The following is a 16,370-nucleotide window of genomic DNA, read 5'->3' on the forward strand; positions in this document are numbered from 1 at the left end:
CTTTTCATACAGAATTGTCAACATTCCTTTCATCTGGGGCAACATCCCTTCAGCACCGCGTATGGACTGTTCACATCACAACTCATACGTTATGCCAGAGTTTGCCGAAACTACGCAGACTTTTTGTATCATGCTATACTTCTAACAAGTAGGCTTCTGGAATAGGGTTATGTTGCTACAAGATTGAAGTCATCACTACAGAAGTTTTATGGTTGTCATCATTAACTCGTGGATCGTGACGATGTATCCATTTGCACCATGGGAAACTGATTTGTTCAAACTGTCATATTTATCCTTTCCTCTTTCGTCTACCTCGGATTTGAATTTTTATGAGCAACTCGGCGGGTGCACAAGTACGGAAACTTTATAATTTTAAAACTAAAGTCGTCTTTTTTATCATAAATCTTAGTACTGAATGACCACTGCTATCGAAATCGAGATGTAGGCCCAAAATACATGCTGAACAAGCTGTTTCTGTTGTCTCCTTTTTCTCAAGCTCTGGTTGATATATTGCATGTAACCATTTACTAAAAGAAGGGTTATTGATAATACATCATGAACATATATGTATGTGATATTAAAGGATTTAGCATCTTTAACGTTTTTATTCTTTACGAGATTCTGAAGAAACCCAGTCTAGTATGAATGTAAAATAAATAAGTCGAAACAAGTCGGCTAGGAGAGGAGCACAATTAGTGCCCACTGGAATGACAACGTGTTGCTGGAAAATTCTCGATTAAGCAAAATATTTACAAATAAGTCCTTTTCAACGAGATTTCAATATATCACGTGACAACGTAGTGTTAAGTGTCGAAAAGTCAAACGTTTGCATGAAGAGAACTTATTTCCGAAAAAAACGCGGTTTTAGGTTTTCAAGTACATGCAAATCTTTAGAAGTATCCTCGTATGATTAACGCCACTGTGAGAGTAGGTGGTATTGCAACTAGCTTATGGTCCATCTGTCTTTCACTGCGGATAATATCTTTGTAAGGTGAATTGATATCTCTTTCGTGAAGCAAGATGAAGATCCAGTTATATACCTTTCTTTGTATGGATTTTTATGAAGTTTGGGAATCCAATACCAGCAAGGCAAGTCCTCACTTTTTGTTTCGATATGGAGAGAAGAAGACATGAAGGACTTAGGGTTGTTTAGGATTTCATCTTTGCCAAAAGTAACATGTTTGTATTTGGCATTACCTGGGATGTTACTATTGATGCCGAATTTCTTGATAAAGCAATTGATCATGAGGTAATGAACTTTCCAAAAAAATATAATGGTGTTTGTCCTAAGGGAAGATAACAAATTTGTTGAACAGCGTAGTAATATACGGATATTCCATGAATTGTTTGATGAGGCAATAATAAATGGAAGGAAAGCAATCAATTCAATTATCACTAACCTTTTTCCGTTTAAAGATGTATTACATGTACTTATTTTCTTGCCGCGAAGACCGTTTCTGTCGATTACCGCACGATACCCTTACACGCTGATTGCGATCATTGGGACCATCTCAAAAAATGCAATTTTCACACACATACACTTTGCTTTCAAGCTCATTTGCTTGATACAATTTAAAACGTTCAAATTTTACACCGCAAATGAATAGATTTTTTTAGATCACAGTAAAAAGTTCGAAATTTCTACTAGCGTTATCTTTGGGTTTTTTGTGTTTTAGTTGCAGGAGGTTGTCAAAACTGTCAATTTGGCAAAGCAATTGTTTATATTCTCTCCGTAGAACTTGAATTGGTATTGTTGTGACATTTGTGGCAAAATCCCCGGCACTAAGTGCAGTGTCCTAGTGTTGTACAAAAGATATTCCCTCCCATATAGGCCACTAGGCCAGAAGGTGTCGTTGTTCTTACGTGCTCTTTAAAGACATTTTCGTCAATATTCACTCTCATGATGTAGGTTGGTCGACGCTTGTCACTGCGTTTCAATAGCTTTACGAATCTTGCATGAATATCTTCGTGTTTTGCATGTTTTACAACGTTTTGACCCAGATCGTATGGTTTATCCGCTGCCACATTGAATTATTTTTGTTCTATTCATCGAAACAACGGTACCAGTTTCTAGTTGAAGGAAAAAACTCTCGTGAGGATCTGTAATGTTAGTATACGATGCACAAAAAGTTGCATTTCTTTGTAGTTTAGTCTGTTCTAGCGAAGAAGGTTTTCCCTATAAATCACTTATAAGTTTGTCTTTGGCACTTCACTGCAAATTTTTCTTCCTATCACTGTAAAGAGATTTTTTGGACGAAGAAAGCTGAGCTTTGATTCGATTGTCGATTGCTTCTAATTTGTCGACAATTTTCTTCTGCCGGACATTCAATAGGTTCGTTATGGTGGTTGCTTTGTTTCAGTTCTTGTGATTTTAGTTCGTTTACAGCCTGTTATTATGCTTATTTTCTAGTATCTATTTCAGTATCTTTGTTATGATTTTTTTTTCAAGATTCTTCATTTCAGTGTCAAACTTGCTTGCAACATTGTCTACTTTTTGTTGCATCGACTGTAACACCTCTGAAAGCCTTTCCTTCTAATAACGGCAGAATTCTCTTTCTTTCTGTTGGATGATTTTGTTTTACATGACAATATTTGAATTATTTCTGAAAGAATGTTTTCATTGAAGTCGTGGTTGCCATTCGTGTACGGAGTTGTTCTCTCCAAACAAGATATTGGTATATTACATAAATATCACAACTTCCACTCCGGCTTGAGGTCCATAATCATAATCTCTTCGAGTTTACAACCGGAAAGTCATCGTCTCGTTTTCGCACAAAATCAAACAGTTAAGTGCGAATCGGTTTTAAGTAGCAGTCCGCCTAAAAATCATTTTCACTAAAAGTGATTTATTGATGTCAGATATTTTATCCAAATTGGCTTTAAATCAATTGGATATATAAGAAAAACAATGAAAAAATGAAAATATTTTCTTAGTTACCATAGCAACAACCGCTCCTTAGCAACGACCAATTTAGGACCTAATAACCACAAAAAAAATTTCACAATTTGAATGTATTTTTTTTATATCTAATGGTGAAAATTGATCAAACTAAATAATCATATTAATAAAGTGTGTCTTATGGAAAACAATTTACAATAAAGTACAAAGCAATCTGATTTGTTGAGATCTGGTTACCATAGCAACCAAAATCCTTAATTTTTGACAATTTGAAATATACGAAATTAGGCTATGTTCAGACCCGTTTTGCCAACAAGAGCAAGAATATATAATCCAAATGTCTGCATGGATGTGTAGTGGGTGCTCTCCACTGAAACATACAAAAAATAAAAATATATAGCATATCTTTGATTTTTGCCCATCTGGATCTTAAATCACCCCATAAAGACTTTTCTTCTTCTTAACGTCTCTCATACAAACTTTGTCCAGACCATATTTTTTGTCTTTCGACCTAGACTTCTAATATATGGTATGTTGGTATATCCTCTCAGGGCAGAGTGTTGCGTTCCAGGGTGGGCGACCTTTGACCTTGATCTTTAACCTCAAGGTCAAATAACACAAATTTTGGCAAAATACGATACATAAATTTGTCTGTGCGATAACATTTTGGTCTTTCTACTTAGATCTATGATCTGTTTGACATTTAAGTAAATCACATCAAGGCAGAGTGCAATATTCTAGATTGGATGATTTTTTACCTTGGCCTTTGACTCCAAGGTCAAATGACATACAAACTTTTGGCCAAATACCATACAAAATTTTGTCCGGGCCGTATTTTGTTTTGTTTTTGTCTTTTTACTTAGACATCTGATATTTGTTATGGGGTTATATTTTCGAGACGATGCGCTTCGTACTAGAGTGGTTGACTTTTGAACTTGACCTTTGACCTCATGGTCAAATAACATATCAACTTTTGACTTAGTGTTAATGAGGACAGATGTCATATGACTGATACTAAATTGTCTTTATTAATATCTGTATTATTGTATTTTAAGAGAATTCAATTAGACCCAAGAATATTTTTTTTTTGTATTTGCTGATCAACTCGACATTATATCCCATTTCCATTTTTGGGCTTATATTTTACTGAAATGCATATCTTCTTATCAAAATGTCCAAGGATTACATACTTTTGATTCCCGCTAGAATCTTGGTTCCCATGATTACTCTTGTAAACATGAACATGTAGGTTCTTCTTTACAGAACATTTCAAAATGTTTTATAATTTTGTTGTTTAAACATAATGTCACAGTACTGTGACTTACTCGATATGGAATTTGGTGCCAGAAATTCAGATCAGAACAATTTGAAAATCAACATTTATAATATATCATTGAAACGTTATAAATGGATAACTAGAGGCCTAAGAGAGTCTGGATCGCTCATCTGGTTTACCATTTGCTTGTAAGAAAAAATTGACAATGAGACAGGCTAAGTTAAAATTAACTGCATAGTCAAATGCAGAAGGTGCTTTTAATAGCATTTCATAACCTGAACCAGGACTTTGCTGGAGGCAATAGTTTTTGAATTATTTAAAAAAAAAAAAACTCTTCTGACCCCTGTGTTCCATTTTTAGTATAGAAAGTCATATATACTTTTAATGGATTAAAAAACACAAGTCATTTCGAGCAATACACTTAAGAATTAATATGCTTTATTTCCATTAACAGATCTTAAATTAAAATTTAAACCCGCGGTTACTATATCCAATGAGAGGCCTTCTTACAAAAATCGTAATGAGAAAGAATTCATTTGCATATCCATAAGGATTCTGTAAACTAATTCGCGTACAAAATTTACTTCTGTGACACAAAATAGACTTGTCTCACAAAATTGAATTTTATTGAATTTCGTGACACAGAATTGACTTTTGCGACACAAAATTGAATTTTGTCTCAACAAAAACATAATTTCGCCATTACAAAATGAAGTGATCATAAAACAAGTCTGTGTTCCATAGTCCGCCCATCTGTCCTTTTTTCCGTCCGTACTTTCTATTTCTTTCATTCCGTTGCGAAGAAGAATAACACCTCTAATCCGTTACTCTTCCTACACCACCGAATGTAATTGGACGATACTTCTCATATTCACAATGTGCACCTTCTATTTTTGATTTTGATCCGAATCAGTATGGAGGTCAAAAGGTGCATGTTACCAAATGGGGAAGAGGCTGTACATTTCTCACTTCGTGATTATCTTTAGCTGTAACTTGTATTATAAGACATTATAAAGAAAAGGAAGACCGAGACTATGCAGAAATTGATAGTCCAAAGGTATCTATTACCATGGGAAAATACACAGTATGAAATAACTGAAATAACACGTATAAAGAATAATTACTGTTTTATTTCAAGCAGTATCTTGAGTTTTATTCTGTGAAAGTGAGAAGAGACAAAAAGGTGGAAGAGGTAAAGAAATTATCAAATTCTTTTTTCACCAAAAGTACATTTCATTCAAATGACTCCCATTTTTCTTCAATGCCTTATTTTCTTTCTTATCTACTTTTCGACAAATATTACAGTATCTTACTTTAAATTTTCAAAAAGAGAATTTTGCTGAAGTTGTAGCATCTTAATTAAACAGTTGTATATGGCAAGCCAAAGTGGACAAAAAAAAGAGCATTTTCTAATATTAAAAAATGATTTGTTAATATTACAAATTCATTTTCTAATATTACAAATTTGATTTCTTATATCAAAAAACACTTTTTTAATATTAAAAATTCAATTGAATTTCTAATTTGTAATATTAGAAAATGAATTTTTAATATTACAAATTGAATTTCTACGTTGAATATATCATTTCGAAGTCAGAAATTATACCCGGAAATTTTGGGACATCTATACACTTTATCATTTGATGAGTACTTCTTTCAGAGGTTAGAACATAGGACTTCAGCGGGACACTGTGGAGTATTTGTTATTTCAACAGCTAGAGTACTTCACTGTTGGAACAACATGAATATACCAGGAAATGTAAGTGTCATTCTTTGTTTTTAGTGTGAAATTAAGATTCCAAAACTTTAGGATTACAATTATGACGCCTATTACATATCTCTGAAGTTGTTTCTTAGCAGTAATATCGTTTGATACAGTGTTATTATAGTTTGTCTTTTTCCTTGCATTAGAAATTTCAGGAAACGTTTGGGCTTTTTTTTGTCTGAGTAATAGTAACTTTTGTTTTCTTTTACAGAAATCGGGACAGGATCTGCGAGAAGAACTTGTAGAATTTTTGTTTAGCTAATAAACACTCTATATTTACAATTTATCTGTTGTTCGATTCCCGACATGTATTGTTTTTAAATCTCAAGTATTTTTTACAAAAAGATAGTACATTGTGTATTTTTGCTTCATTTGGAGTATTTCGTCATTGATGATCGTTGTAGTAATATAAATGCTGCCTATTATCATAGCGGATCAAGAGTTGGTCAGCTTTTACATGGTAGACTTGAATTGTAGATTGTGGATTCACCGAATTGCGTTTGCGGTAGAAGTGAATCAATATCTCATTTCTTATTACATTGCGATAGATATCGAGAACTTCGCAATGAGACTATTTCCCCTAAATTTACCAGTTATGTTAAATACTGATATTTTACTATTTGGTTCTGGTCAGATGACCAGTGATCAAAATAAACAAGTTTTTATCAAGGTGCAGAAATTTATTCTAAAGAGTAAGAGATTTATTAACTGACTTGCATCTTGATTAATTTCATTTTTTTCCGAATTGAACTCTTCACTATTTCCTCTTCCACAATTTGTCAACAGTTTAAATTATTTAAATTATGTTACATGTATTAAGAGCATCCAGTCTTTGTATTATATTGTTGTCAATTTCGCAGGAGATGGACTTGTAAAGGTCTTGAGGCTTGTTTCCAGATCCTGTCAGATATAAAATTGTTTTCTATTAAATGACTTATAAATTTTTGCTAAATAAATATATTTAAATTAAATGCGGTCATATTTTTGACGGGAACGGAATGTTAAGAAATGTTAAGACATGTTGCGTACGGCAACAGCGTAAATGTCACATCTTGGTGTCCACTCAGGAGCTAAAATCACGATAATTTGTGCTTAATGTAAAAGTACTGCTTGCCAGACTTCGTCTATTCATTCTTTTATGTGGAGGGTTTGATCAGTCACACTTCACTGAACATGGTTGAAGTTGCAGATGCAAAATCATTAATTAAACCTCTCTCTTTTTTTTCATTTTTCATCGTGATATTTTTTACTTTCAAATCTAATAAATATTGATTTGCTATATCTTAATTGTAAGTATTATAACATTAATATATTACTATGATTGTTTATAATGTCATCTTGCATTTTACTCGGTGTGGGAGTTGGGAGCACTTCCTTAATATTCCATTTTCCAGCTTGCAAATATGCGAATAGGTGGGGACAACAAAATATGATACATGTATGTCAATAAAGTTTACATGTGTCCTAGTAGTGTATCATGTTAAAGGGAACACTCCTTATAAAAGAGGTCAAAGAAATATTGGAGTTCCCCAGAGCCCCCAACTGTATTTTATCTGTAGCATGTGTGCCAAGTATCATAAATGAATGAAAAGTAAGATATTCATCCCGCTAGTCTTGAAGTAGATATCTACTCAATGACCTATCTCATGTTTCATGTAGGTTCGAATTATAGTGAATAGTAAATAGTAAACTGTACTCCAACTTCAGTCCGGTATATTCAGATCGATATCTAGAAAATTTTACATTACCGACAATAATAAGTACCAGATTGCTTATAACAATATATCTCCAAGTTCATTTTATACTTTATTAAGCCAATCAACTTCTGAAAAACTGTCGGAGAAATAACTGAACCGTCGGTAGAAAACCTCGTATCGATAGACAGCCATACCTACTGTGAAAAATATTGATGGCAATAAATTCAATTGATATTTAAATTTCTGACGCAAAATACCGTATCTTCTTTATTGTGTCTTATAATGAATTGAGGAAGGTAAATATACATCTTTTATTACGATTTTAAATTGTTTAGCAAAGAAATAAAAAGAATCTTTGTTTAAATAAAGACCTAAAGCCTGAAAGTACATGTTAAAGTACATTGTATATTTCTATAGTGAACATTTCATGAATGTTGTACTTTCATTTTCAATCACGGAATAAAATGTAGTTATAGGAATTTCAACGTTTATTAAAAAAAGGGTTAGGGATGGGAAAACTTCCTGTTTTCTAGGGGCACGGGTATTATAAAGTTAAGGGTCGCCTTTTTGTATACAGCTAGGCAGATCATGGCCAACCTTTGTAAAACTAAGAACATGATCATGCATATTCAGCACAGTCGATATTTAGAGGAACATGGTAAAACATTGCCGCCCTTAATTACACCACGTATACTATAATACAATAATTGTAGTCCCAATGTAAAGTGAGAGAGAGAGAGGTGGGGAGAGAGGAGTAAGATCAGTTTAAGGAAATCAAAATAAATTTGGCGAGTTAAAGATCGTTATTTACCGTTAAAATAACAGACAATCCTCGCCTTTCTAGAAATTGAGACTAACACCGGGACTATTCGAAAAGGGATTTGCTGTTAATACCAACTGTTTAAAAATAAAGTATATGAAAAAGGTTCCATGTTATAGCCTGGCTGACCAATATCGTAATTACTATCTGCAACCCTCGTCATTTCGTCTTCCCTCTACACCGAGCAAAACATTTAACGAGCATCAAGGCTGGTGTCTGCTAATCTTCTGAAGCACATGAGTAAACCTCCGTCTTAGTGAGATTCTTTGCGCTGTCTCTGTATTTTTGTGGATCTTTTTTGTTTTCCATTTTGCTCTTCCTGAGTTAGGCTTTCCATGTCCCCGGTGTTGTTTTGTCACCTATTTTACTACTTCTTGAAAGCTACATACCGTATGTAGTGTCAAAGGACCGGATAAAATACATTGTATTGATTCAATTGTCTTGAGAGTCGTTGGTATCATTATTAGAGCTTTAGTTTTTTGTGCTGTCTTATTTTCCTTATCTTCAGTATTTATATATAATCGATTTTATTCGGTACGCTACATTGATTATGTAGATCGTCTTTGTATCCTGTTTCCTAGGTTCCCTTGATTACTATTCCACGTTTAGGCCATGTACTTAGATTGGGACGTATTTGAATGATTCCATTGTCGACCCTTTGGTATTTATTTTTGCCGATATTTGCTACAAAGATTTCGGAGGGAAAAAATCATTCAAAAATAATAATCCAGTGTTATTTTCGTTTCTTAATTTCTACGAAAAACGAAAAACTTTTAGGACTTCTCTCCTTGCATTGGATACATACAAACTTTACACATATAGCTCTCTTTTTGAATCCAAACGCATTAAACATTTGATTCACATACTATTATTCTGAACGATTGAAGGACAGCAATTTAATTTGAAATCAAATTTTCTATGTCACTACCATAATGTCTGTTCGTAGAAGATTCAATGGGTTAACGTTAGGGGAGTGACACATACAAATTAGCATGCATGTACTATATTTGTTATTTATTCATAAAGACTGGTAGTATTTCACCATAAAATCGAAATACAAATGAGAAAAAATGTGCACCTCTTCTGGTCGAATTGTTTCTATATTTCTATGAAGGCGACTTTGTTAAGTGTTCACTGCAGCAAAAAGAACGCAAGTTAGCCAAGTCTTTTATTTCCAGTTTTCGCTATGTATATGACGTTCTTTCGCTAAATAATCCACGGTTTAGTAATTTCATTGTTTCATCTACCCAAAGAACTTGCAATTAAAGACACTACAGACACACCGTTACCTGCCTCGTAGGTAGTTTAATGTTTATCTCGAAATAGACAACAGAAGAACATAACTAACTCTATGACAACGTGATAAATTTGATTATTCTATTTTTTATCTGGTAATATTCCAGTCGCCACTGTATGGAGTTAACAATTCACATTAAGAAATGTTTGTCACTATTGTAGATGTTGACTGATTTAGCTTATAATGTTACGTAATAATAAAGAAAGCGGCAAAACTGTGATTTGGGTATGAACAGTTGGTACGGATAACCCAGATTTCTGTTGCAGAAAAATAAACTTTCCCAAGTCAAATAATATATGACAACAGGGAAAACTATGACATTGTTTACGTGTCGCGAGTACGAAGCCTATCGGTATCATAACACTAACAAAATAGGAAACTTAGTTCGGAAAATTTGATACAGCGTACTGAATAGTTTTATAGTTTTAACGCAAAATTGTTAGAACCTTTCTTGGAACAAAATATTTATAAAGTTGGACCACATGTTTCAGGAAGTTGATACAAACCGCATTAATGATTTTTTTTTATAAACCTTTACTTTTCAGACGACACATTAGATGAAAAACGATGTCAATCAAACGAGAAAATGAGGTAAGTATTTACTAAATTGCCTTTTAATGGAAAACGAATATCAACTCCCCCTTGCAGAATTTTTTTCGATATATACTTTAGTTATTATTAGGATAGGAATCAAAGCACTGGAGGTGCTGAAACTCGGAAGTCGCTTGGCGTGCAACCTTCAAGATAGCTTCCCGATGTTTATTTTTACTGGCAGCAAAACAAAACACAGATGTACACAAATATCGTGAAAATAAGATTATTGCATTTGTTTATGTTCTTGAGACCTTAAACTTGAAAAAAGGAAGCTGATTATGTTTATTGTGACGCTTCTTGATAAAATGATAGTTAAAATCCAACACCACCCAAAGAGAGATAATTCCAATTAAATTGTACTGGCTTTCAACTAGACTGGTTCCCGATCGCAATATTCAGGTACAAGTATCGTATTGCATATCCCTGAGCGGGTGTACTTCAAAACATGGATGCTATAAAAAATATAGTGCATTTTCTTTTTGCCTCTCTACAAACTAATGTTTTGTCAAAAGATATGAACAGTGACTTATAAAATAAAGCAAACATCACACTGTAAGATGAAGAACTTTTTTAAAAGAAAATCTAACATAATATCATAAAAATGTACCACTGAAAAGGTTGGTTTGGTGAGTGCAAAACGAAAGTGAAAGTAGGGAAAATGACTATTTATAGTTCAAGACTACTTTTCTGTCCGATCTTCGTGGACTCACCCTATTTTCTTTGCGATATATTATTTTTTTCACATTTCCTTAGAAATGCTACATAAGTGAAAGTTTTATTGAATCAATTTACATATTTTTTTTTAAAAATCCTAAAAATATGCACTTCACTATAGAAGTCTATGGGAAAATTAATACGATACTGAGACCTTCAGTAGTCCCGCGAACCAGGATATTTGAAATTGTAACAAGTCAAATCGCCCCCAATGACAAGTCACCCACTCCCACAAGACAAGTCGCCCACTCTCAAGACAACACGCCCACTATCTAACTTCAAGTTATCTTGTTGGTTTAAAAAGTTTACTCAAAATATGAAATGAAGGAATATTTATACATCTGAAACCGTAATTTTAAGTCTATAGATCTCTAATTTTTCACATCATTTTGTGGTGATTTCATGAAATTGTCCTAGATTGTATTGTGTTATAATGTCATATGTAATCATGTTCATATGCTTCATTGTAATTCTTATCTACAGTGGTTGACGGCAATTTTGTTTGTGCCGATCTGTTCGTGGTAAGGTAAAATGAAGAGAAATTCGTATTCAAGTTTAAAAACATTTTATTCTGGAGATGTATTATTTAATGGCAAATAATTAACCAATACTTTGCAACAACAACGACATACAAAACATTTATATAAACAATAAAAGTATAAGTCTTCACTGGCCGCCGTATATCTTTCCACACTTCTTCAGGAGAAGGTTGGGGCTGATCTGGTCGTCACGGTATTGGTGAAATATCAACTTTGCAGGAATGTCTATGAATAAGTATCAATGTAGGCTCTTTAAAAAAGAAAGACAGTGTAATATGAATTGGTTTTATTTGTTGATTAAAAAAATCTGTCACTGGCGATTGTGACTACCTGTACCTAATTCTGTGCTGCTTTCTTCTACAATTAATACATGTTAGTACTTCTTGACGTGGTCGAAGGTCTTCGTCGCAGACTAAGCAAGGAGTAAGTTCAACCATTGTTGGTTGAATGATCGAAAATGACAAATCTTGAGAATTTATGCAAACTTTGGGCTGTGACACTGTTCCAGTGAATATCCAAAGCTGATCTACCAAACAAAACTCACCTTGTATCCTTCTTAATCATTTTAAATTATCCAAGCTAATTAAAAAATGACATGTTTGCCAAGCGAATACCTGTAAATCAAGCTTAATTACCTCATTAACATAATGGGTTTAATTTATTTATTAAATTCAATTAATTAATTAATTAATCAGCGGTAACTATCAAAAGTGCAAAATCGAAAGTGCCAAACAGGCGTGGTATGTTCACGTCAAGTGAAAAAGTCCGTCAGAATATACAATTTTTGTCAAACAATTTAAATATTAATCAAAATATAGATATACATAAACAAAAAAATTAACTATTCATCATTAACATTCCAATACAAGAAAACATTTGGAAAATAAGGACACAATAATTCAATTTATCCAAATCATGCGAAAATAATAAGTTTAAATTACTTATTGTTACATAAAATGCATTTATATTTTGATTGGACGACTTGTCATTAATGAAGGGGCGACTTGACTCGCAATTACTACGCTGCCAAGCGGCAAAAATAGTTTGTAGTCTCGATTTACCAGTTCGACAATATTTAGCTGAAAATTAACACTTAAAAATGTTTGAAATATCATTAATTTGGGATATTGGTGAAATATTTAAAGTTAAAAAGAGAATCATGCATTGATTTGAAGACAGCATTTCCGTCGGTTAAGTTATCTGCCGGAAGCACTTTTGTCATTCGTATACTTACAATAGAATACAAGAGCGCAATTATTTAAAATGCATTTTCCATAGGGTACCTATGTAGTTTGAATATTAATTTAAGAAAACCACACAAATTAGCAGAAAATGGGTTTCAGTTCCTAAAACTAGAAAAGCATACTTTTTATTTGCACAAAAAAAGTATATGGTCATGCGGCAAAAGTTGACCTAAATTTCAGTTGTTATGGACTTGAAAATTCAGCACAAAATACACTGGAAAAAAAGTGAAGCACCTAGATTTCATTTATGAGAAATCATTTCAACCCTATAACATTTTATTAATTATTACCAAAATAAAATCAATCATATATGGGTAAGCTTTGAAATGAAAATAAATTTCAAGCCATATCCAACCAATCAGGTACCACCTTGTATTCAGTACTCAGTACCATGTTTGGGGTAAAAAAGTTCCCATTAGAATGTAAACAAATAATTGCGCATTTGTATCCAATACTCGAAGCCACTCACGTGACTTCCTAGTAAAAATGGCAAAACCAAGAATACAATCATGCCCTATGTGCTAGCTAAAACACATTGGATGTTTAATGCTGAAGGCAACATCACTTCTTTAGGGCTGTCAGTTTATCGATAATGCCCTCTACATAAGCAACTATTGTGTTATATCATTATAGAACCAATAGAGGGCATCATCGTGTAATCATAACCCGGGCCTTATCCCGTGATAATCTCCTCCTGGCATTTTAACGCATATTACTGGAAAACATATGGCCATGTTTTGATCAAATAAATTAATTGGCTATTCTTGGGAAGTGACATTGCCTTCTACTAATAATGTCATATCATTAAACAAATTTAACCAGTTTTAAACACACAGTTTTATGAAATACGTGTTTTATAGGGAACAAACAAGTTTTACTTGTGTGTGTCTGGCATAGATAAAGAACAGACCAATGAGACCTTAGTCAACTATTTAGAAATTCAGACAAACAGGAAGGTAGATGAGTTACTGAGAACAGAGGACGATAATGATCATGCCATTGTGGCGTTTCAAGACCAGATAGGTAATTGAAAGAATTTAAAGTAATAAATATACAACAATCAAACAATTTGACAGATTTGTATACGTAAGTTCTTTTGAAACTTTTTTCTTAATCCTTTTTGGAATGAAATGTACTCTGGTTTGTAGCGCTCATGTAGTTATATAATAAAATACTGTTTAAACTAAAACATTTATCACGGATTACATAGAGAGACACAGCATTGACTATTTAATCGAGAAAAAAGGTCCTAACAATTTACTTGACAACCCAATGACCTCTCTAAGCAGTATACCATCCTGATGCTTTGATATGAATTTAGATGATGAAAATGTAACTCTCTTTTCTATAATCTGTAAAGAAAAACTCACAAGTGTCCTTGCCAACACAGGTATATTGCCGATTCTGTTTGGTGCACAACCTAACCCTTTTTCAATCTCTACTATTTTACTCAAAGTGAGAGATTGACTCAAGTGTTACTGAGATAAATACTACTAAAGCAGTGTCTTGAACCAGATGTAGATTCTCAAAAATTAAAGACTCAATGGAGTCTTTTTTCAGGTAGCCTTACTTTCATAATAGTATAAAGACTTATTCATTAATGTTTCTATAAAAATAGGTAACTAGGAGATATTCGTTATAGTAATAGGTAGAAAAAAGGTATATTTTGTGATAAAAAATCAAACACGAAGTATCATTAGTTTGATGTTGTTAAAATGTTGAAATTTCTGGTCCACAAGCTTTTTGTCGAACTTGATGGACCATTGGAATACTTGTATGAACAAATAGGCTGATGTGTTACTTTATTCGAAGGTAGATTTTTAAAAGAGAAAACAGAAACGACTAGCCCAGTCCTTCAACTTCAGTTTCCGCTATAATGATGATGAATTATCACTGAAATATCTGATTTTCAAGGATTACTTAAATTTGATCTACTCAAGTGAATATTAAAAATAAAACAAACAACTGATACCCATTCTTCTGTTTCATATCTAGACCTTGAATTTGTACATAGATCATACAAGACGTATGAAATCGAAACAAACGTGATAATTTTGACTTTCCAATTATATTTCTTTTTCGTAGTGGCAACTAATAAACATTTCTACTCTATCGGACTGACAACACACCAAACTTGATGCTTTTCGGATTTTACTTTTAAAATTGTAATACGATGCATTGTGCCGCTGATATGGCAACTTTTGTGCAGCATCCGTTGTCAACCCGGTTTTTTAAAGAAGCTGTAGTTTGTGTGTGTGTGTATGATTACTTTTCTTGTTTTCGGTTTTTATATGGATTTGTAGTAATATGTTATTTTGTATGTGAATTGTTTAAATACAATTTGTAGAAAATCCTTCACCTAGTCTAAAATACAGTTGAAAAGAAAATTTTGCACCTCTAATTTCAAAAGTGAAGTCTTAAAAAATGTCATGAAATATATATTTTAAATTATACACCACATAAACATTTGCGTGAGTCTGTAAGTCCACCTAACCGTCTGAACATTGTAAGCACTCTCACTTCTAGTGATACATCTACCCCAAATAACTTGAGATAAAGGATACTACAGACATTGTGAAGTCAGCCTCATATCTTGATCTACACTTAGAAATCGATGGTAAGGGAAAACTATTGACCAAACTTTTCGACAAACGTGATGACTTTTCATTCAGAATTGTCAACTTTCATTTAATCTGTAGCGACATCCATTCAGCACCTGCGTATGGAGTGTTCATATCACAACTCATAAGTTATCCCAGAGCTTGCTTGCCGATACTACGCAAACATTTTGTATCACGCTAGAATTCAAACAAATAGGCTTCAGGAACCGGGTTATATTGCTGCAAGATTAAATGTCATCACTATAGAAGTTTTATGGTCGTCATCATAAACTCGTGGTTCGTTATGGTGTATCCATCTGCGCCATGAAAACTGATTTATTAAACGTGTCATAGTTTTCCTTTCCTTTACCATACCGATGCATCTGGTCCATGCTCCCAGTTTCTAGTGGAGTCCAAGTTGCTCATTTGCTTTTGTTATTGTGTATGTATATTTTAAGTACTTCGTGTTCTTTTTGTGTACGTCTGTTTTCTATGTCTGGTCTTTGTCCCTGGATTACATTCTTTTGATTACAACTATAACCTTGGTTCCCTTGATTATTTTTCTACATTTCTTAATGTGTTTCCACAAGACTACTTAAGGTTGCTGCTATCAATGTTTCGAACAAATTCGAATTAAGGAGCTGTTCAACCATGTTTAATACCCTTTTAACTTAAAAAAAAAATTTCATATTTTTATCCGTACATTCTTAGTGCTCTCGGGCCTACGTTTCTTTCTGAATTTTATAGGATTCACGTAAAAGTAATTACCATTAATAGAAATCGACCAAGTTTGAAATAAGTCTCTGAACTATTGTTTTTGTAAGATTTATTGTTCTTTAAACCTTGAAAAAAGTCTTCCTTATTTTTATTCGCACGGGTTTTTATTTTAAAAGGGTTGCCATGGCCAATAACTCAAACAAAATAG

The 16,370-nt window shown here is 33.1% G+C and overlaps 1 protein-coding gene across 5 annotated transcripts in view; it reads left to right on the forward strand.

Annotated features, from left to right (window-relative positions):
* The first annotated feature begins 7,830 nt into the window (after positions 1-7,830).
* Positions 7,831-16,370, forward strand: part of LOC148621970 (protein mono-ADP-ribosyltransferase PARP14-like) — a 37,911-nt gene continuing 29,371 nt past the window's right edge. For all 5 annotated transcript variants that reach the window (XM_088571391.1, XM_088571394.1, XM_088571392.1 and 2 more), the window contains exons 1-3: positions 7,831-7,933; positions 10,300-10,345; positions 13,706-13,868. In XM_088571391.1, the coding sequence (XP_088427517.1) occupies positions 10,322-10,345; positions 13,706-13,868 (187 nt within the window). In that variant the 5' untranslated portion in view covers positions 7,831-7,933; positions 10,300-10,321. The remainder of the gene's footprint in view (positions 7,934-10,299; positions 10,346-13,705; positions 13,869-16,370) is intronic.

Source organism: Perna viridis, chromosome 3 (genome assembly GCF_037379345.1).
Source record: "Perna viridis isolate PV_CMFRI_1.1 ecotype Kerala chromosome 3, ASM3737934v1, whole genome shotgun sequence".
NCBI classification, from domain to species: domain Eukaryota; kingdom Metazoa; phylum Mollusca; class Bivalvia; order Mytilida; family Mytilidae; genus Perna; species Perna viridis.